At 41.3% G+C, this 24,118-nt stretch overlaps 1 protein-coding gene across 1 annotated transcript; it reads right to left on the reverse strand.

The window, feature by feature from the left end:
* Nucleotides 1-21,090: 21,090 nt before the first annotated feature.
* LOC127355494 (cytochrome P450 1B1-like) lies at nucleotides 21,091-23,870 on the reverse strand. The gene has a single exon (XM_051386440.1). It carries the CDS (start codon nucleotides 23,645-23,647, stop codon nucleotides 22,046-22,048), a length of 1,602 nt encoding a protein of 533 aa, XP_051242400.1. The 5' UTR covers nucleotides 23,648-23,870; the 3' UTR covers nucleotides 21,091-22,045.
* Between the last annotated feature and the right edge of the window lie 248 nt (nucleotides 23,871-24,118).

Raw genomic sequence — 24,118 nt, forward strand, 5'->3', positions numbered from 1 at the left:
CCGCCGCGGACCAATCACAGCTCCTCTCTCAGCATCTGTCAACAGCGTTTGCTGCTCGGTACACAAGGTCTTGCTCAACTGATGCGATCAGTAGTTTATTGACATGAGAAACGTTGACCAATGTGCATGTACCAGAGGAACTTTTTAATTTTTTTTTTTTTATTGAGTTCACAGAAATATTTTATCATTCAGTGTAATTACTCAGCCTAGTTTTTTTTTTAATACATCCTCAGCACAGACGTCTCATGTAAGTTCTCGTCATTCTGTGGCTGGGAAAATTGATATTTTGTCTGGTGTTTTCACCTGCATGGATGTTAAGTAATTTGTTAAGCAAGACTCATAAGACTTGAACTTTCAAAATAGAAGAACAGCTATAGCTAAATATATTTAGCATTTTCCTTTTATTCCAGGCCACATTGGCTTGCTTTCTACAAGAAATAAAACATTTTCAAGCACTTCAACTTTGCTCATTTTGTTTTAAGTTCACAAAGATTTAGTTTATGTAATACATTTGCTTAAAAAAAGGGGTTTTGTGTGCATGCATGTATTACATTGAACCCACACTGTCTGGAACTCCAATTTCCTCCTCAGAGATTTATTAATTTCCTCCTCAGCGCAACAATAATAATTTTGGATCAGTCTAGTGACTGAGAGGGAAATGAAAGACACAGACCAAAGGCAAACAACAATGGCGGGGACTCTGATAAAATCAGCAATATGAATGTAATGTCCCACTGATGCCAGAGGAGCCCGACGGACATTCAGCCAGCCTTTTCATGTCATGCTCAGTAGGAAGGGTCATTTAAAGCCTGATTGCAGCTTGATGTTGTGATGGTAGGCAGACATAAATCCAAGCAAACCAGAGCTCATTCAGAAATGGCCTGTTTCACAATCAATGGTGAACACATTATCTTGGTGGTTTAGACTGTATCATATATTGTTGATACGGCTCTGCATTGCCAGGATGCATGGATACTGTCGAATGTGTCTGCCATGACAATGTCAGACCACCTCATGAAGTGATCTAGAGCTTGTAATCTGTAGCCCCTTCATTCAGAGGGATGCAGGTGCTTGGTGAGAATTGCTGAAAAGATTGCCACCTACTGGCTTCCAAGATCATTGTCATCCAGTTTGTGTTACTTGTCTGTTTGATTTTTCCCACAGCGTCTTTCACATTGGTCAGAAACATTCACATACTGTTCGTTTAAAACGAATAAAGACTCACATTGCTTTTCCCTTTGGAAAACATCCACTTGTTGATTAGACTTGTTGATAGTGTTTTGGCTTTCAGTAGACTTCCTTGAGATGAATTCCATGCTTCCATGTGAATCATTTGTGGTGAGAAAAAGAAAAGGGGTGTTCCTGAGGAATGTCTATTTTCTCCTGTTTTATCTGTCCCCATTAACCTGAGACCTATATTCAGGAAAGAAAACAGGAAAGCAGCAGGGTTGTTGCCGAGGCCCCAAAAATAAACCAGAGGACCCCCTATTGCCAAAAAGAACACTCTCTCCAAACATGTTCCTACCTGAGCCACTTCCTGGACTCCCGCAGTGTCTTCCTGCACCGGCTCATCTGCTCCTGGTTATTGGAGTGCAGGGTCACCTCTTCTGTGGCCTGTGGTGACAGTGGAGCTCGTCCCTGGTGGGTGCACAGGAAGCAGTTTGATCTTTTGATGAGGCCTTTGCCTTCACCTTCTCAGCTAAAGTGTGATGGCATCTTGCAGGAACCCTTCCATCAAATGAACTACTAGTGCCATGTAAAGAATTTCCTACAACGAAAAGAAATTAAAACGTAAATGCTATAACAGCTGTTACTGTGGCTCTACTATGCAGAGCCCTTAAAACTTCACATGAGAAAAAATTAGATTTAAAGTCTTTGCAATCAAAGCAAACCAGAGCTGATTCTGTAACTGGTTCAGAAGTGATCTCAGAACATAAAATATCTTCCTCACATATCCTATAAGAAAAGTTAAAAACAGCAAATTATTGAACTGGCATGTGGTATACAAAAAAGAAACGCAGAAACACAAATCATTCTTAAAAAAATAAACTTTATGTCTCGTGTTGTCTAACGTCCAGTGCCTCAGACATCCCGCACACAATATCCAGATTTCTATGATAAATATGTCTGACGGATTTACTTGCTGTGAATATGTGTGGGTGAGGACCTGCGCTGGATTGTTGCACTGCTAAAGCAATCACTTTAAATCACTGAGTGGGGAATGAATTATACAGCAGCAGGCAGTGTGTGTATATGATGATTTACTGTAGGTGTATGTTGGAGTGATATTCCAATATTCAGAGGAGATATTTAAACTGTGGGAGAGTGGAGACAACAGGCAGCTCTTTGATAGATTGGGTGTTAGGGTTACACTCTCTATAGGTTTACATCTGTTTAATTGTGATGAATCACTGTATTGCTGAGCCATGTATTTCTTCTGAAGACACTTTGCACTTATACTTGTGTGTTTCTGCATCTGCCTGTGCAGCGTAGTCCCCCTCAGAGGAGCTTCATGGTCCCTCCTCTGCAAGGAGATGCATCACTGACCTCCTTTCCTTTGCTGTTTTCCAGATTACACCCAGCAGCTTACATAAAGTGTCTCAAAGCTGCAGAGATATTACCCAGCATCCATAGCAAGGTTAAATTGTCCTTTCCTCCTCCTCTCTTTGTCTCTTCTTTTCACCTTACCTCACCTCTCTTCCGGCTTTTCCACGGCGCTCTCACTGATAGATGATACTGTGTGGCTTTAGGAATTACACATTACGTCACAGCTGTACGTACAACACTCTGAAACATTTCAAGCGCTGTCACCAGGTCAACATTTAGTTGAGAAACACCAGGATGCGGTTTCCGTGGTTGCGCATACTGGAGGGGTCTGTTTAGGGAGACTTTCTTTCAGTGATTAAGAATAATGTCATCAGAAATTTGGAACGACACGTTCTTACACACTGCGTTTTGTCTTTCATCACCTCCATTCAGAGCTGGATTTTGTGCAAGAAGCATGTCCCTATGGGCTACCACAAATGGGACCGATTCGGCAATTAGTAACAGGAAACAACATGATGCTAATAAACACAGAGGAACAGAGAAGGGATTTAAGAGGGCTTGAATGTATCAGCTATTTAGTTTGTAGGTCTGCATTCCTCATGCATCCTTCACTGCATCCCAGTGAGTTTGACCACAGTAATGTGCGTTTTTGTAAGACTAATTATAACTACTTAGCTGCAGTAAAGCCAACTATGGATGCATTAATTAGACATATAAAAACTGTAAAAATTAAATCAATTATTCTCTTTGCTAAATGTGAATTTCTTGACCTTGGGGTCATTTCAGTTCATCCAGAAAAGCAGCTGCTCTAGATAAAAAATCATTTGCATTAGCAAATCAACAGTTATACACTTTTTGAAATTGAAAAATCAGGTGCATCTTGACAACATTAACTTTTGTGCAGCCTAACCATTGCTTTTCGCCAGTGAATTTAATGTCAAAACTCTGAGAAGCTTTTTCAATGGACTGGAAAGACTCTTAGTTCCTGGAAATTAGGTAGGCTTTCTAAAAATCGGAACTATCAATTTTTAAAGACCCCAGCCTGACCGCCATTTCTCAGCTCATTCATTAAGTTTTATTTCCTCTCATTACCAGATCATAAACGTGTTTATTGCCATTTTACCCCCAAAGTCAAACATTTGTTTTAATGTCCTGAAATTACTTTTTTTTTTACATTTAAACTATGATGATACTGGTTAACATCTATTGCTTTGAAGGTTTATAAAAATAGTTAATTATGGCTTAAATTTAGTACAGTACAGTAGTTAAATACACTTTTCCCTGAAGAATGACTTCTTAGATACAGCACAAGATACACAACATAATGTTTTTAGATTTGAAGTGTAACTAAGTATTTTTTAAATAATTGCTCCAATCAGTGCAAAATAGTAATAGTAAATATCTCTTTCAAGTAGCTTTTAAGGACAGGATATAAAGTCATGGATAAAAAGTCTAAACAATTGGTAATTGGACAGAGAGACAGGAATGACAACATGGATGCATACCGCTGGGACTGAGTCACATCATCGTTCCCATCAGGCCTGTGGTTATTATCATGTTTTTTATTATATTGCAGCATGTGGTTGTTGTTTATGAACAAGTCCGGCAGAGGTAATCTGCTCTGTGTATCGACGCAGATTCACTACACCAGGAATGGCTGCTCCTAGAAAAACAACTACGACAGTGAGCTTGGCAAGAATGAAGGGACAGCTTGACTTTGTTTAACGCATAACAACAGCAAGACTGCACAATAGCAGCCCTGGCAGTTGCCTTTTATTTTACAGGAGGCTCTGAGACGTTTTGCTGGTTTACAGTGAAACACGTCTTAGCTGCTCTGTTAGTGCTGTGTGTTATACGATGGCATTTCGAAAAGCAGCTGCTTAGCGTAGCAGCTGCTATCGACAGGGATTCAGGTCTTTTACTTCACCCGCTTACTGTTAATGACTTCTGGTCATCACCTGTTGCTATGGTTACTTTGCTATCTAATGCTAAACTTGACCCAATGTGAGGGCTGAAGCGTTTGTGATTTATTGGGACCGTTAAATCCTTAACAAGCGTACGTCAGCTACAGAAGCAGACATTACATTGTCCCATTCAAAGCCCAACATGATTTTCCATTAATAAATCAGGAGATCCTTGAAACGAAGAACCCGACTGTCTGCTAAATATCCGGTTGGGAAAGAACTGTATGAACAGAATATCCAGATGCATAGCGGTCTTTAATATTGCGGTACGCAGTCAACAGTATAATCACTTGAAATAGGAAAACTTCAATTGCTGCGGCCTTCACCCGCCCTGACAACAAAGGAGGAAAGAGAGCGACGGACGATGGCTCTGATCAAGGCCATATGTCTTATGGGGTTCCCTTGCTATCCTCTGTGCCCTGCATTCTTAACATCAGAAAGTGGATTTTCAGACTGAGAGTGATTGGATGTACAGGTGACACATACAAATTGTGTACAAACGATGTTACAAGCCCCAGAAGTATCAATAAAAACAAGTTACATGATAAACAAGCTATCACCAGGATCATTGCAAAACACCACTTCAGCACAGGATGACAGTAAATTACCATCTGGCAGTGTGATTTTATTGTCTTGTTGTGACAGATAACAAGTAAATTACCATCTCGGGTCTGAATCCATGAAGGGAATGCATCCGGAATCTGACCATTTAACACGTTTTTGGGGGTTTTGAGGTACGCTGAGACTGGCGTGACTATCGTGAGTAACTCAGTGGAAAGTGGAAATGTTATGGTTTTACAAGATGATAGATGAAGTCGAGGGCAGAAAGTCACATTCTTAAATGTAGTGTGGTTGAGATGGTTGCTGTGTTCCCAGACCAATAGCTCACTGACACTTATCTAATTCATAATTTGCTGCTTTATTACAAGCTTCAACTGAAGCATGGGGTCACGGGGAGACATGGACACCCACACTGTTACACACACACTCACACACATACACACACACACATATACAATTATATACTGTGTTCTATTTATGTTTGCATTTTCCTTCTATGTCTCTGTCTTTGTCTATCTCTCACTGTATTAAACTGAGTGGGAGGTTGAGTAATGAGGCTTAACATATAATCCAAACCTCCCTTTCTTATCTTCACTTGTTCTCTTCTCCCGCTTCTGGGAAAAGTCTGGGTTATCTTCAGCGCTCCTCTTTCTTAGCTTAAACCAAATTGCATTCCGCATAAATCAGATCCTCCTTATCTCCTCTCAGCACTCACTCAGAGTCACTTTAGGATGTTGGGATGTCCCAGATGGAGCTTTGCATTCTGCTATATTGCTCATTAACTCATCTATACTGGTAGATGGCTGCTTTTGCGGACTTGTAGTGCAAGGATGTTACATTTTGGCTGTAAATTAGTTGACTGTTCTTAAGTGATGGCGCTGTCCTCGATTTGGCTTCCCAGAGCTATAAATGATTCTGTGTTCCAGGCAACTTGGACAGATATCCCCCTGCCTAGAAGAAGGGGATGGAGCAACATTCTGTGTCAGATCAAAAATCACAGTGTCCCTGGTAGGCTGTTGTCCAACATCGCACAGACATGGAGATACACAGTAGAACAAAAAGTTCCATTCCTATTTAAAAAATACTCAAAACATCACAATATTACTTTCTAAAAGAGACGAGTATGTTTTATTTTGTTAACACATTTTAATCCTCCACAAGCACATAAATCTGGATTTTGGTAGACCAGTTTACCCAGAACATATTGTTACTGGAAGATTTTCCTTTTACTCCAGCGGTCTGAGTTTTGGGGTTTGCTTTTGTATAAGGATATATCAAAAACTTGATCACTCAGACAAACAAGACCCAGCAGACACACTGGCACGCAGGGTGGAGCACTTTGTGAATGGAAACCAGTGGTTTTAAGATATTGGAATGCATTGTTTAGTTACATTTGTGGCATAATGATGAAAACTATGCATAATCATAAGTAGGTTATTCATCAAACTTACACTGGGAAGCGCAGCTGTTCAACATTGCATGGGTGTTTCTTCTACGCCCAGACACTTGGGATCACAAAGGTAAGAGGTCAGAAAGTTCTACAGGGAACTTCTGATATCTGACTTTAAATAAAATGCAGTGGAGTATCGGAAATTCTGATTGGTAATGTCATGTTAACAGGCCATGCTATGGATTTTTCCCACGTTCATTATGAGTTTCTTGCCATTGTATTGCATTCAGTGGTTGCATTTCTGTTTAGTATTGTATGATTTAATCCTAAATCAAGCCACAATACGCTCATCTGTGTGCCATAAGTTTCCCAATGGCTGCAGTGCTGAGGCTGTGCTGAGTAAAACAATTGACAAAGATGTGTGCAAGATGACCTCAAAAAGATTAGTACGTATTATTATTCTCTTTCGTGCTGAGTGCTCCTGTGGTGTTCCAGGAAAGACGAGCTTGTCTGGGAGCCGTTGTACCGTTGACTCAAAGCCACGGAGGCTCCCCTTTCCCCCTCTATGTCCCTCCATCTCCTCCCCTATCTCTTTCATTCCAACCTTCCTCTCCTCCAGCTCTGCCTTTCCAGTCTCTCTGCTCGTATCCACCCCTGCCATTTTAAACCTCCCACCCCCCCACCCTTCCCTCTTGTCATGTCCTCCATGGGCTGCTTTCCATCTTCCCCTTCGTCTCGGTGCACACTCCAAATGCTCCAGCCTGGGGTGAATGGCTGCTTCTTATTCCATGTCAGAGTGATCCCAACTGGGCCACAGCCTAATTAATCATTTCCTCTGAGATACGGTGAGAAAATCACTTTCAGAGTTTGGATCGAGCAATCGATGCAGCATGAAGCTCACATGCCCTCTCCTCTCTGTGGTGGAGCCAGGCACAGTTTGTATACACGTGTGCATACAACCGGTCACACACGCACACAAACCAACACAGAGAGATGGCTCAGGTTGTGTGCCTCTTGTTGTCTTCTTTATTTCACAGGCAGCTACTTCGGCTCCATGAAGCCACAAACTTGATTAAAATGGTTTTAGCCAAATGAACATATGGATATCAGATGTTGTGCCCTTTGTCTTATTGCACCGTCTCCTGTATCCTTTTCCCTCCGCAAAAAAAACAACTCGTGAGCGTACGCAATTGTCAAAACACACTGCCACTCATCATATACATGTATACTTTCATGCGAGCGCCCACAGACGTTTTCGAGGAGCGTTCACTATAATATCCACTTTGACTCCTCCAACCTGACACACGTTCATACACAGCCTGCTCTCTGTCACGTACCATCTCCCTCTGGATTTCTGGACCTCCCTGCTGCTCAAGCTGTGTGACTTGGCAGTACATACGGTTGCGCAGAAAACACAGCACCCAGGAGGTCATCGAGTATGTGTGTGTGTATATGTGAGAAGGGGGAAAAAGGAGCGGTAGAGATACTGCATCCACTGTACGGTATACAGTATGTTTTCTTGTGTGCAGCATGTTTGTGTTTGTGCATGTTAAGCACCATTAAACAGGTGGCTCCGTATTGCTGTGCAACCAGACCCCGGTCCCCTCCTCAGAGGAAACACACTCCCACAACTTCCAGGTTCCCTCCTTGCTCCTCATATTTTCATTTCTGCACTGTAATGGCATTTGTCTTGCCTTGTCCAGTCCACCCTCCATATACTTTATTTGAACTCCCCCTTTCCTGACTATGGCTTCCCCTTTGCCCCCTCAGACTGTTTGCTTTGGCCGCTCGCCCACATTAGTACACATTCTGTCCCCCAGTCATCACGGTCATTTGGGAGGACTATTTTCCTTCATGCATGTTCACTGTTCCCCCTGAAAACCTCCATTTACTCCCCCTCGTCCTCCTTGTACCACTACATTAAACAGAGGTTTCTGGCAGCCGGGCAAAGGAATGAGCCAGAAAAAGAACATGCCACATGGAAAGCTTTATCTGTTTCCTCCCAACACTCATCCGAAGGAGATGTCACAAGCTTATCCAGAAAATTGGGTAAGAGTTGCTGCTCTCCTTCCCACATCAGTGAGACTTAGATAAGGTCATTGTCTGAAGATATGGTTCTGTTTTGTTATGCTTCAAAATACCTTATAAAACACATGCTAATGTCAGAAAATCACGCACAATATTTTTTTCTTATTCAGCGCAAGCTATATGATCACATGAGATGGCATGTAGCACTTAAGAGCGGTATCCAAGGGATTTCAATTTTCACTCCAAATGCAAATAATATGCCAGCAAAGGCCTTGTTGGTCTTGTTGCCAGATCCTTGAAAACCATGCATATTTCTCCCGCTGGTTTACCAAGGTGTGGACCTGCCAAAGTGCAATACGCCTCAAGGTTTTTTCTTTCCTTTACCCTTTTGAGTGAGTTACTTCCTTGTCCCGTCCCGACAAACCCCTGCCTACTCAATCAACAGTTTTGGCTGCACAGATTTTTGCATTGGCATCAAGCTGCTCTTATGTTTAGCTGTTTCTACATCCAATGATAAATGTCCTTGGCCTTTATGGAATTCCATCAATCCAGCTCATTCATTTCCTCAGTGTGAGTGTACTGTTTCCCATGTGTGTTATAGTTGGCATGCTGTGGAACAAGGTCTGCTTACAAGTAATTAGCACTCTGACAAATTAACACTCCTTATGCTAAACAAATGTCTGCCTTATTTCCAGTCACAGCGTGAAGGAGCGCAATTCCCGGAAATGTGTCCAGCTAAGGATGGTCCTGGCTCTCCTTGTACTGCGCTTCTTTCGTGTTTTTTTTCTATCTGTTACTTTGATTCTTCTTTTGGGCCTGGTCTTTGTTAAATCCTCCATTTCTGATGCATTCTCAAGACAGAAAGTGTCACAAAACACTTCATTATCTTTACCAGAGATGTCATAAAGCGTCCCAAAGGAAAAGGGCTGGTTTTGCTTGGAAATTATGGTGTATTGTACCATAATATTTTTTCACCTTGAGGAAGTGACGTTGAGATTAACTATAAATCTATCTGTTAAACTTACTTTATTGTCCCTGGTGGAGCACACAGGTTGAATGCTGCCCTCTTATTGTCCTTATTACTGTTGGTGTAAGGTCAGGAGGCAACAAGGGTGAGTCACAGAGATGCATTTGCTCTCTCTGTACTATATCACTCCCATTTAGCTACTAATCTTTTCTAAATAAGCTAAATTGACTAAGTCTAAATATTGGACTGTAAGAAAAATAAACAATCTGTGAAAATACTTCCCTAGGCAATTGAAGCCCTATTTTTTAAGTAGATTAAATTCATTGTTGAGTCTACAATATTTATTTTTGCTATATTGTCTACATTGTTTACAGTTACTGTAAGTTTTGTCTCATTCTTTTGTTCATTGCATTTACAATGTCTGGAGGGATCTTAGAGTAAGTGATTAGACTTTGTTACTAATTAGCCAGTACTTCTTGAATTGTGTGTGTGTGTGTGTGTGTGTGTGTGTGTGTGTGTGTGTGTGTGTGTGTGCGCGCGCATTAGAGAACATGATAGAGTGTTTCATAAAAGCTAAAATCATCAAATCATGCCTGTTTTTTAATAAGGCAGGATAATGGTTAACATCACTGTCATGCTATTAAAACCACTGTGTGACCACACAAGCTTTATGAGTAGGGATATGGTCATCCTTAAGTCACCACAACCATTAGGAAAACAGATGCATTATGGGATGAAAGCAGGAGGCCAATGTTAGTAGTGATTAACATATGTAGCTCTTCTATTGGATGACTGCAATATGTGGATTTAATTGCAGCGTGTGTATCTGACCCTTTTGACTAATTCTATGTTTTTTAACTTATGTGAAGTCTCCTTGAAAAGTGCTCTATAAATAAATATTATTGTTTTATCTTGTTTTATCTATTTTTCCTATAAGTACAATGATAAACCACTTTAATGGCCAGTTCTGAACTGAATGTTGAATGAACTGTGATAATTCTGTCCACTTTAATCATCTCAGTTTTTGACCTCAGCAACATGAAGAACATTGTATAAAGTCTATAAAGGCCAATTAATCCAGAGATTCCCAACCTAATTTTTACAAATTATTGTAGGTCTGAACATTTATTTGCTTTTTTTTTTTTAATGACATACACAAAATTCAAGTGTTATGACAGAATTTCAGTCTACACTCACCACTATGCTTCTGCTAAAGCAGTACGCTAAAACTGAACTGAACAAATGTTCCTTTGAACTCACCAGGTCTAATGAAATGGTTAAACTTGCACATGCTCATCTCTTATATCCTGGACTGCCCTCTTTGATTTCATGCAAATTAAATTCATAAAACCAATGCTCGCAAAGGGAAACATATGATGTTATAAGCATACAAACTTTATAGGAAAGCTTCCCTTGCAACAAATACAGCTGAACGGATTTTGAATTTAAAAATGTTTTCAAGTTAAATTTTTTTTTCAAACTTGATACAATGCGGAGAGTGGTTTTAGTTTTTTTTTTGCTGAAAATAGCTGCTTGCTGTGACTGGAGTGGTGTGAGTGAAGCAAAAAGTAAATGTGCAAGGCCATAAAAGCAAAACATTTAGTTGAAAGTTGCAAAAAAGGTATGTGGAGCTTAACAGCAAGGATGGGGGGGATCATTTTACTTGTTAACAGTTAACTGTTATTGGCTCATTACACATAGCTATTTAATCCATTGTAGTGTAGACATATTGATAAGTGCAGCTTTATTATCTATTAAAGGTTGGGAGAGAATTAATAAAATAAAAATCATCTGGGGTTGTTTCTTTTGTCATGTGTTTGACCTGTAATACACCATTTTCCCATGTCATCCACTTTAAGTGATAGAATTAGATGTGACAGAACTGAAGTGTTTAGTACACTTTCCTCTAAAATCACCTGAAGTTGTTCCTTTTCTCACTCATAAGCCGACATGCTGCACCAGAATATCAGTTCTACCTTTTATGACTCGTCATAAATCATCCAATGAGGTACTGCATGTTAAACTCTTCCCTTGCAGTATGTTATGAAATGAGGAGTAGGTGTGATGTCAGCTCCGGGCCAAACCAAATGGGTGCCATGGGATGTGAGCGATGGAATTCAATTTTTTATTTTTTTTATTTTTTGTTGCGGAGTGTGCAACGAGTGTTTTCTCAGCTGGTCCACTCAGGAGGACGCATGCAGTTGTCCCTTTGCACTCAAATGTCCACATGTTCGCACTGGACCTAAAATACAGATGTATCCATTACGTGAACATTCATGCTTCAATACATTCAAGTTGGTCAGCTCCAATATTGGTGACCTACCACAAGCACAAAGACAGATGGCAAGTCTGAATACATGTCTGTTAGCTGGTGCTGATTAGTTGGTCCTTGCTGCATGGAAGTTGTCGGATATGCTAAGTGCTTTCAGATCTTTTATTAGAAAGTTACTCCCTGGATGTAAAAGTCTGTAAAATTTGCAGACATTAAAAGACACGATGCTGAACTAATTGTAGGTTAGGTTGTTAAGACCATTTAAAGGCAAAAGCGATGAACCGTTGATTTCTCCTTACAACAAATGTGCTCAGGACCATAATGACATTTATGTGTTGTTTTTCTTCTTTTTCAGTCTGTGTGATGATCACATTTCCCAAAAAGAATATAACTAATGTACTCTAAAATTAGAAAGTCTTGTCATTATTTTGAAAATGGGTTGCTCGGGGATTAGAGGTTTGGAACAGAGTTAAAATTAGAATTGGGTTAACGTTAGGGTAAGGATTACTTGGGAGCATTTCATTGTTGCGGTTACGATTAGTGCCTGGGGTTACAGCATTAGCATGAGTCAGTTACTTGTCCCCACAACTGAGTTTGTGGATGTCCATCTTGAAGTGTATCTGCGTGCCAGTATTATTATTTGTTTTAACCAGATCTGTGAACTGTGCTAAAGATAACATACTGGTTCATTCTGTTTTCAAAGTCCAGATACTCTACAGCCCATGTAATTCCCAATTTCCAGCCTAACAACAATAAATGTAACAAGTGTTCTACTCCTGTGTACATAGCAACCTATCTCAGAGAACACACATTGCCTCTTAAAACTGGCAGGACCCTAACTACATCAATTTTCTTGGGCAAAGTAAATTTCTCTCAGAACCAGAGGGGGAAAAAAAGAGGGCAAAGCAGAGTGTAGCTGTTGGCTACAGCTTCTGGCAGCTGTTTGACTGCTGTGATGCGGAGGGACTTGTATTGCTGAGACAGGGATAGAGAGGCGGGAGGGAGAGGAGGCGAGAGAGAGAGAGAGAGAGAGAGAGAGAGAGAGCAGAATGTCTTATTTTTGCTGGCAGAGGAGAGAACTGCTACCTTGGAGGCGGTTCTCTGCGGAGGCCCATACATCTTAGTTCCTGGCACCCGAGCCAGCGGGGGGTGGGAGTGTGCGTGGGAGGAGTAAAAGCGAGAGCGGGGTGGAGGAGAAGGGGGGTTATGATGAGGGGCCTATGCTGCTGGGGAGTCAGCCAAAGTCCAGGACTCACTTAATGGGTTCTCCTCTGATATGTGATCCCAGTTTGGAGAATTGGAGTAGACACCCCGACTCCTATCTCCCTAGCTCTGCCTACTGCGACAGGGCTTGGCATGCGGTTGGTGGTGGGCGGTGAGATGAGGGGTTTGTGGACGCTTCTCTCTCACTTCTAGTGTCTCCTAGTCACAGGAATGGCACTGGTCGACAAAACCTAAGCCACCTGTGTGCGTGAGCAGCAATCTGACTCACAGGCTGTCATTCATACCAGAGCCCCCCCTTCCTCTGACTCATCAAACGACACTTTACTGACTTGAGCTGAGTGAAACTACACTTGCAGCCGAGTGAGAGCACACTTCTTCTGTAGATACACAGAGCCACTGACTAATACTCTGTCTCCACATCTTGTCAGGTGCTGTTTCAGGGGTGGGATAAAGAGCAACATTGTTCGTTGTGCATATAAAAGTGAAGCAGTTTTGATCATAGATTTCCTGTCAGTTGTTTCCACTCTTGGTCAAGCAGCCTCTTGGATTGCTGTCTAAATATGCTTGGGTGTACGGTTTTTTACTGTCCTCAGATGCCTTTCTTCATTTTCATTAACCAGCCCTTGACTGTTTACCGTTTTATTATGATTCAGAATCCAGTAATTTATCTTCATCTTAAGAAGTCAGGATCAGATATTTTTGAAGTGAGTTTACTGAGTAAGAGTTTGGGCAAGTGGGTATAATATGCACAAACATATAATTGTATCTGAAGGCCCAGCTGTAGCCCCATGTGAGTGGTCCCACAGCCAATATAGTTCAGACAGAGGTAGCTCACTGCAGATGTGTTAACTCCTTCTCTGCCTAAACTGAATTATGTAATCACCAGGAGCTACTGTACAGATGCTGGAGAGTTTAGTGATTTAAGCTGTTTAAGTTTATGATTTTGTTTTATTCTAAACACGAAAACTTGAATTATTTAAAACAGTTTACTACCCCTACCTCTTTTTAAGGCTTTGCTTGGGATTGTTATTGGGGTAATCAAATTGAGCAAGCTCGACCAAGTATTTCCAAGTATGGCAGGCAGAGAGGAGAGCTGCGTGCTCAGCGGCATGCACCTGAATGTCTCTCTGCTGCACTCTGTCTTAGGGTCTGGCACGGGCACCACTGTCTTACATAATGCTATGAGATCATCCACCAAAGATTTAATGCTGTAATACATATTTGTTGTCATCAGTTGTATTGCATGGCTTTATGCTCCAGTAAACTTAACAGTGTAAGCTGAAGGTGATGTACAAGTGTGCAGAAAATCTCCCGTTTTTGCAAATTTAAAATATTGCCAACCCATGACTTTGACATCTCAATAAATTTCTATATGGGATACTGAGTGGATATGATTCCAATGCATAAAAAGACTGAACATGATAGGCTTCTGTGTCTTCTCAAAGTTTTCCCCTCTGTGGAATTGAGGGGAGGAGAGGAGGAGAGGAACGGCCGGGCCAACTCCTCTAATGCTGGCAGGCTGAGTAAACGGTGTCTCCGGAACCTTGTGTTAGCCCCAGCATTTCCATAAGCACCCTTCATCCCCACTCTGTTATTCTTTATGATCCGCACCTCCGCTACAGCTCAAGCCGTCTTCCAGGACCTCTCGTTCTCTCCCGAGTGGCCCCGCATGCCCACTCAGATGCCTGTTTACGGCGCGGAGTCCCACACAAGGGTCCACCGGATGCAAACCAGCTGATAGCTAATGTGATGAAACTTGCAGAGTCAAGGCACCCACACCCACACGTTTGACATCCTGTCGACATCTGTTTTCTAAGAATTGTTGGATGCTTGTCTAACTGAATATCAGTGGCGCCTGTGTGTGTCCCTAACACATAGGCTGTAAACTCAGTTTGCAAGAGCAAAAGAAATGATGTGTTGCAGGAACAAATGTTTATGTAATATGTGGCACATCAACACTCACTTATCCACTTGATCAACAGATTCAGCAAGACAATAGCTTCAGAGAGAGCTGAGTTATAAGTAAGACACACAGAAAGGCAAAGAGACAAACTGTCAGTGGGATGTAGAACTCTCCTAGTGCATTTGAACTTCTTATGTACTGCTGGTACCCTGTGCGCTGTCATGAAGCTAATGAGTGCTGAATAAAGGATAGGGTACAAAGTGTCCTATGTCTCTGCGTACGTGTCCACATGAACAGAACTGAACTCCAGGTACTGACTCCTACAGTTCTGTCAGCTACATCATTGAAGTATTGTTACTGAATTTTTTATTAGAGCATTGCCAGACAATCCTAAACCAAAAAAAGATCCTCTATTTAAGCACATCAACCTGACATTTAAAAGTGGAATTCCTAAAAACATGAAGTTAAAATACTCTTTCCATTGTTTGTGCAGTCCAAATTTTCATTTTTTCCTTTTTCCAGCAAAAGTAAATCCCCCTCAAAATAGGCACAACACAAAGACTATGTGAAATTGTCATTTAGGATAACAGAAACTGAAATATAACATCTCACACTGTCAACAAGCCGACATGTTCCAAATGTAGACTGTTCCAAGTTTCAGCAGAGCAAGGTATTTTCAGTAGAGTGGTCAGCTCCAGCAAACCGTTATTCTCTCAGTGAATGGGGAAATTCTGACAGGCAATCAGAGCCCACTACAAAAGCAGAATGTAAAAACAACTGAAAATGAATCCCTGCGAACGCAAATAGCTTATTGCTAAATTGTTTTGGTCTGGCGTAAAGCATTGCCAAGAAGAGGGCTTGAAGTGGGATGGCGTGAAAGCGAGGGAGGGAAGGAGAGGGGTTCTGCCGTGGCAGAGAGCTGAATTATGGGTAGCTTGTTTGACATGGAAGCATGTGACATTTTTTGTCAGTGAGGTGGTTACAAGACATTTCATACCCCAGTACATGAGCTAGAATTTCAGATACAGACACTGTAGAACTGAGGCAGATTAAGACAGATGCAGGGTCATTACTCTTTCTTCAGTCACCATTATTCATTGTGAATAATGATGATTACACAAAGACAGTTCTGTTGTTGACTCTTCTGTTTTTACTATAGTAGTATAAAAGACCACATCTTGATTGGCCTTGATGTCAATGATGGTAATGTTGCTCTCTCGTTTTTACCGATGATTATGAAATATTACATCTTCACTGTGGATTCAGATGATTACCCCAGCTGCACTGTGCCAAGGCCACTGTTTCAGACCACAGACACAGCCTGTTGGACTGGCATCGACTCAGCATGTTCATACTACGATGAACTCTTTATTGTCTGTTATACACTATATGGCTCAAAGTATATGGTTTTAAATCTTAATGCAACATCATACTATATTTTAGACAATAGTGGCCTCCAACTTTGTGGCAAGAGTTTGTTGAAGACCTTTACCTATTTCAACATGACAATGCCCCCGTGCACTAAAAGTACATGAAAGTCCATAAATAAATTGAGTTCGGTGCGGAGGAACTAGACTCACCTACACAGAGGCCTTACACAACCCCATCTAAAACCTTTGGGATGAATTGGCGACTGTGAGCCAGGTCTTATTGCTCAACATTACAAAATCTTGTCGAAAGCCCTCCTGTAATGTGTAGGTGTCCATATACTTTGTTCGAGTGTGGATTTAAATGGACCTTCCAAAATAAAACACTCAAAGTGAGTCAAAATGTTCCTTTTAAATTTGTAACACTTTGTAATTTAAGTTGTGGATAGATAGATAGATAGATAGATAGATAGATAGATAGATAGATAGATAGATAGACAGACAGACAGACAGACAGACAGACAGACAGACAGACAGACAGACAGACAGATAGATAGATAGATAGATAGATAGATAGATAGATAGATAGATAGATAGATAGATAGATAGATAGATAGATAGATAGCAACACAAGTAAAAAGAACAACCTAGACAAAACAAAAAAGCAATATAAAATGCAATATAAAAAATGTATAAATAAGTTGTATAATTGTAGTGCAAAGTAAAAAGTAAAATAAAGATTGAAAATAGGACTGTTTCTTGGCTCTGACCAGTTGCCAGCGGAGACTCCAGACACTTACTGGTCAAGAAATAGTCCAGCAGGCAATGGATGTCAAATGCCCTTGTACAGCATGACACTCATTTAGCAAAGTGCACCCACTGTAGTCTAATGGTTTTCTCCTTCAACTGGAACATGATCTTGCAGTGTTTACTTTGTTGTTATGTTTTGCCAGTATGGTTGTATGCCAGTTTGTCTGCTAGATCTAATTTGATGATGAGCTGTGATGAATGTTGAAGAGTCTTGCCAAGAGGACATGGTGAGACTTTGTCTGACATGTGCCATGGCCTTTTTGCTCTCCCGTTCTCTGTAGAACACAATACATAGTTTAAATGTCTATCCATGATTTAGCAAAGCAAATAAGTATCAGTATCAAAGATCAGTAATATTTCATTAAAGCTAAATATATGAATATCTGTGTCATGCCCTCGTGCGGAGAAACTGCACTATAGAAAAAGAGAATGATTTTAGTTTTAGTTCCTTTTTGCCAAAAATATCCTCCAACATTTATTTTATTCTGTACAAACCTTCATCATCATTACTTTTCAAAAAGAGAAGTAGAAATGATATGCACGTCTTCAAGTCTCTTGCATGGGATATCATCTCGCTGAGCGTTTCCAACGTTCTCATGTTACTTGAAAAAATACACAGAGCAATAATCTGATTTATTTCCTCCCTTTTTAAAACAAATCAGATATGTCTGCTTCTCAGAGACACTTGTATGTGCTTCTTGAAGAGGTCCCAGTCTGGGTTACTCAAGAATGGTGCCAGTGGTTCGTTATCGTCTGAGCAGAAACCGCTATCTCTGACACTGAACAAGATTGATGGCCCCTGAAAGGTGCTGGACCTACGGGGAAGTACCAGATTCTCACTCTGAAGGTCCACCAGAACTGATTCATCATCAGATAAATGAGATCATGAGCTATTTGTAGGAGACATACTATAGTAATCTAATTTGCTTTCTAGGTTTGGCAAATAAAGAGGGAGGTTTTGTGTTTGCTCGAGTTAAACCGTGCCAAGTCTTGTTGTTCTTAATAGAAAATAAGGAAGTGCAGCTGTTTAGACACTGAAGAATTTCAATGGTGCAAATGTGGTCTGTTAGCCTTCTCAGCCACATCCACATCACCTCTCCTCAGCGCACACAGGAAAAATTGGAAATCCTGACACGACCTCAGCCTCCACATCAGCATGTCTCAGTGATGGAAGAAGGCAGACTAGAGGAAAAGAGGTGCAAACTTCTCCACCACCGTAGCCTCCACTTCACTAAAGTGCTTCATCATTGCCATTTACCATAAATAATAGGAGACAGTGTTGCTTAGTTTCAATATCAAACAAAAATGACCACTTAAACACAGTTAACACGAGTGACTGTGAACTCCCATCCATGAACAAAAACCACATGCTAACCATGTTCTCATACTGACCAACACGGATCACTTCCTCCTGCACTTCCTGAAAATAATTGTTTGTTACATGGAAAGAAATGTGGCAAATGGTGACTGCACATTGCGTTATTTTATATCAAAGGTCCTCTCCTTGCCACCGCTCCAAAACCCAATCCCAGCATGGACAAAACAACAAGCACTAACTGTCCCGCCCTATAATAATGAGTTGGGTAATTGTTTATTGAAAAGGGTCACTTTACATGTCTTTATGATGGTTGCGTGAGGTTGTAGTCCAAAACTTGAACTGAATGGTCATAATATGTAATACAGTTGAAATACACAGTCTATAGCAGGACACCACACTTCAAGGTGGCACGACTTGATTATAATGTCAACTGGAACATTATTACAAGTCCTGCTCAGTGTTTATGTCTATGACATAATTCCACAGGGGGTTTCAATGGAGGGGAAACTTTTGGGCTAACAAATGGAACAACAGACAAACCCTCTGGAATATATTACACTAAAGCAGAATGCAAATTACAACTATTTCCACAATTAGGTTCTTTGTACATCGTGAAGTGTTCTGATGACAGGATAACAGTCCTTTAAAACACGGAGCATCAGTTTATGGAGGGTGTATTAAAGTCATTCCCCTTTTTGAGTCAAATTACCACAGAGAGAGTGTTTCTATAAACTGGGGAAAAATATCTTATTAAAAGCTTCTGGTATAAATATGCTTCTGTAAATAGAGAGAGAAGAGACTAGGTATTTATTGACCTTATTGACCATTTATTGACGATCACGGTTATTTGACTTGCTGGAAACACCTTTGTTCATTCTCTGTTAATTCATAGTTACTTTGCAGGAGCTTCTTTTTTCTCCCCATGGGCTATTTGTTCTTGTTATTCGAAGATTTTTTTACTAGTATTGCCATTTTAGTTTTTTGCAACAGAATGATTAATGATCTGCCTTGATCTGTGATGCTTTTGAAGCACACACAACATTACACACATACTACAACGTCTGCAACATTTTGGATTTAGAGTGTAGCTGTGGTCAGTGTGTTGGTGTTGAGGGCGGCGTTATGGGAAAGAACATGAGGACGTTTCCAGCCAATGCTCAGACACAATGTTCCGCTGTGTGTTCAGCAGATGATGGCAGTGGACAGGGGAAGGGATTTTCTGGAGAATTGCATTTGTCTGCCTCCAAGTAATTCTACCTCACTGTGTGTCATCTACCAAACAGTGACTGCAGTTTGCATGTCTAACCTCTAGCAGAGCAGAGGGGGTTTTGGATTGAGTGCTGAGCTGTATCTGGTGGTAGCGGAGAGAACCTTGTGGGAGGTCACTCTGTGGCTCTGTGTACGTGCAGAATGTGAATAACCTCAGAACTCAAGAACTGTCAGCCTGTACACTTTTCTGTTTTCCTTTAAGGAGTGAAACTCGGCAAGTCGAGGTGCTGTGGGGTATGTGGAGCGGGTGACTCAGGGTGAAAGGGAGTCTTTCAGCTGGACACATTTCATGGATGTTTTGGGAAGCAGTGATGGAAACGGGGGAGGTTAGGCGGCCCATTCCTCCCCTGAGGGTCCTTGCAGTGTCAGAGCAAAGAAAGAAAAGAGGGAGAGAGAAAGTGTGTTGCAGTTCAGAATGTCTTCAGCCTGCTCAGTATTAAACTCAGTGAAAACAAGCCTCCCTCAGAGTTTAGCCACAGTGCAACTACGCAGGTAGACTGTGGAGCACAGGACCGCTCATTGAGGAAACACTCCCATGTGGCAAGGAAGGGGAGGTAAAAGTAAGAGGGACGATAAAAATGATAAGCTGCCAACCCACACTTAAACTAATATTTATGTACCATACTTACAGCAAGGATAAATGTTGAGCATTGGTTGGTTTTGGTTTTCCCAAAATAAGGAAAGTCAGTCGAGGAGGAAGAATGTTTGGAAGGTTGTTGATTGCCTTTATCGGAATAAATAAAGCTCATATGATTGTGACTGCAAATCCTATTATACTGGTGATATATTTGTGATATTATTAGTTTGTTAATATTGATTATGGGGTTCGTATAGCCTAATATTTTTTTTTTTAAGAGAACTCTCCAATATTTGCTTTTTGTTAAATATTGGATAATTTATCCTCTTTTGGGCTGTTTTATATATGCATAAAGTATACAATTGACTAAAATGTTTTTCTTATTGGCACCCCCCTCTGTATTAGTGTTTGGGAGATGTGTTTTTCAGAACCAAGACCCTGGTGAAGAACTGCATCGTCATCGTCGACAGCCTTCCCTACAGGCAGTGATATGAGGCTCACTACGCCACTCCTCTGGGACGCAAGAAGGGAGCCAAGCTGTCACCCGAGGAGGAAGAGGTCCTGAACAAGAAGAGGTCAAAGAGGACCCAGAAGAAGTACGATTGATGGGAGATGACACTGACTTGGCTGAAACTTTCGTTCGTTTCATTCGTACAGGAACAAATGACACAGCAGTCAAAAGTACAGCGCGTTCCATGTTAAATATTGATGAGGGAAGTTTGTGGGGGAACAAGTGCATACAGGGCCTGTAACCCATATTAATCTTTCACAACAACACTGAGACCAGACATCAAGATCTATTATTATCTCTTTGACCTCTCTGGCCTCTCTGGCCAAACGCGCTGATTCTCAACGCGTTTGGCTGCTCTGACTGATTCAACCCACAGATTCAGTTAGAGATCAATGTAAAATGTTTATTGTACATCCAAGGCTTTCGTCAGGAGAGTACAGACTGTGTCACACTGAAAACATAATTTATCGATTCTATACAGCTTATTATTCAGACAATGCAGTATCCCTAAGAAACCATGTTGCATTGTGATGTATTATGTGTACTAAAGGATGAAGACAGTATAACCATAACCATAAATATGTGGCTGTCAGACATATGTTACATGACATGAGTTATTATCAGAATACAACAGTATTATATGATTTAAGATTATATGAATGTAGATGACGTGAACACTGTATTTATATTAAGTTCAAACATGAAAGTTCAGTAAGCACAAAGATAAATGAGTGTCAGAGTGAGTGAATGTTCAGAGGATTCAGTTGAGACCACACAGCTGGCTCATAATTTCTCCCCATCAGCGAAAAAAACAAAATGCTTAAAGTGAAGTTTATTCATCACCACCCGTTTATATTGCAATTAAGGGGGACTCCGCTAAATACCCCCATATAAATAACAATACATACTTACGGTTTATAATGAATTGTGGTTTTGGCAAACACATCAAAGCTTTCATTACAGTTTTTTTTATTTCTTACATGATGTGGCAGAGGCAGTGCAGATATATTTAGGTTTTCTCAGTTAGAAACAGTTTTTTTTTAAAGATGAGGAGTAGAATTTCTGTTTCAGACTTCAAATATTACTCATGATTTCTAATGTCATTTACAGAGTGGCTACTTTTAATACATAAACTAAAAGATTTTGTAAGTGAATGAAATAACAGGAACAATTTTAAATGTCAGCAGACGTAAGAAGGCTTATCATTTGTATTTATTTGGGTTAAAGCTTATTACATGTTAATCCCCTGTGATACAAGACATATATATTTATTTTAGAACACATACCTTATATTGCATTGGTGTTCCTTAATTGGAGAACTCACTGTCAAACATTTCTTATTGGCTTATAAGTAATTCTCCCCTGAGTTTGGCAGCGATCTTGTAATCTAAAGGCTTCAGTGTTAAACCATAGGAGCAGTTTAAAGACCGGTCCTCATTGGCACATATCTCAAAGCTACACTGGTGGAGTAGAATTGCAAAGAACAAAAATATCTCGACTTTGGCAATCTGGTCCCCAATACATCTTCTCTTCCCTGCTGAGAAGATCATAACATTGTTGGTGAGATCCTTGTCTAGGGAGCCGTTTTCATCTAGGAAGCGTGAGGGGTCAAAGATATGTGGATCCTTCCACATCAGGGGGTCATGATTGATGGACCACTGATTGATGAAGACCACCGTGTCTTTGGGGATGTGGAGACCTTCGATAGTGACGTCTGAGGTTGTCGAGTGGGGGATGGTGACGGGGACAAAGCTTGTGAAGCGCATGGTCTCGTAGATGAAGGCGTCCAGGTATGCCAGGCTGCTTCTGTCCTCGACAGATGGCAGCCTGTTTCGCCCCACCACCTTGTCAATGAGCTTATGGAGTTTGGTTTGTATTTCAGGGTGTTTTGCCAGCAGAAGGAGAATCCAGTGGAGAGCAGTGGAGATGGTATCCAGACCTGCACCAATCAGATCTGATACAGTCCCCTCTGCGTGGCCTTTGGTGAGTCCATTGTCACTGTCAGCCTTCTCAATGACACCAATAATGGCATCACTCATATCCCTTGTTACTTCTTGATCAAATGTCTCTCTGTGCTCCTCCACCTTGTGCTGGACAAACCCAAAGAACTCTTGGTTCAGGACTTTGAAGTTCTTGAACATCCTTCGGACTGGATTAGGGAAAGACTGAAGCCATGGCATCACATCTACCAAGCTGCCAGCCCCTACTGTCTGTCCAAACTTATCTACCTTTTGTAACAAGGCCCTAAACTCAACATCATCATGTCCATAACGTTTTCCAAAGCATAAGGCACAAATCACATTAGCTGCAGCTACTGTCAGCTCATGAGCGGGGTTGAAATGCTGGCCCTGAGCACTGAGTTTAAGGAAAATCTCAACTAGCTCTGTGGCTTCAGCCACAATTTGCTGCTCAAAGGCTTTTTTGGTCTGGCTGTTGGCAGATGAGAATGCTCTGATCGTTGATTGAGCAATTTTCCTGTGCATCTTCCACTGTTTGCTGTAACTGCTGAAAGTCAGACTTTTCCCCCCTGAGACAGTCTGGAAAGAGACAAAGTTGGGTCTGCCTGCAAACTCTGTGCTGTGCTGTATGAGAGCCTGACGTATAGCCCTGTCTCCATTCAGAACCACAATATCACTGCAGCCTAGTCGTATCTGGTACACGTTGCCGTACTTTTTGGCTAGCTTGGCAAAGGTGATGTGAGGCATTTGGCCCAGCTGCATGGCGTTGCCCACCACAGGCCAGGCGAAAGGTCCCGGCAGTCTTCTCTTGAGCCGGAGGTTCCTGACCCACAGACAGGCTTCCAGACAGAAGAGGAAAACGAAGAAGACAACCAGAGCGGGCTGGACCTGTCCACTCCATTCCCTGATGATGCTGCTGCCCTTCACACCAAACTCTCCGTCCATTTGAGCCATTGTGTTATCCTGTAGTTTGTCTATCATCCACTGTGTCCAATAAAAAGGCAGTTTTCACAAAAAACGGGAAACCGTTTCAAGTGGTCCCTCTTTGCACAGGATCAAATACATTTAAATTATTTGTCTTCTCATCCTCTATCATAATCAGACTGACAAAATAGCCATTCCAAAAAGAAGGACTTCAAGCAGCACTCACATGCTGTCTCACCCCTCGTCTACAGAAGCTAGTGAGAAGGGCTCGATCAGGTTCAAGCCTTAACACTTCGCTTATATGTATCTCTATGGTGGGAGGGGTCAGCGACTCAGGTTTTTTATTATCTCTCCCCTCCCATTTTGACCACAGCCTGCAGACCTTAGTCCTATTCCCACTCAGGCCTCCTGCCAGAAGCGTCTCTTGCAGGATGACGGAAAAGGAGAGCAGCTACTTAATAGGCCCTGATGCCAAAAACTACAGATTTACAGTTTAATAGCCAAAGAACATAACAGATTCATGACCAT

The sequence above is a fragment of the Dicentrarchus labrax genome, unplaced genomic scaffold (genome assembly GCF_905237075.1).
Source record: "Dicentrarchus labrax unplaced genomic scaffold, dlabrax2021, whole genome shotgun sequence".
Classification (NCBI taxonomy): Eukaryota; Metazoa; Chordata; class Actinopteri; family Moronidae; genus Dicentrarchus; species Dicentrarchus labrax.

Coding starts and splice junctions, on each gene's coding strand:
- LOC127355494 (XM_051386440.1), bottom strand. CDS start 23,647: ATGATAGACAAACTACAGGATAACACAATGGCTCAAATGGACGGAGAG.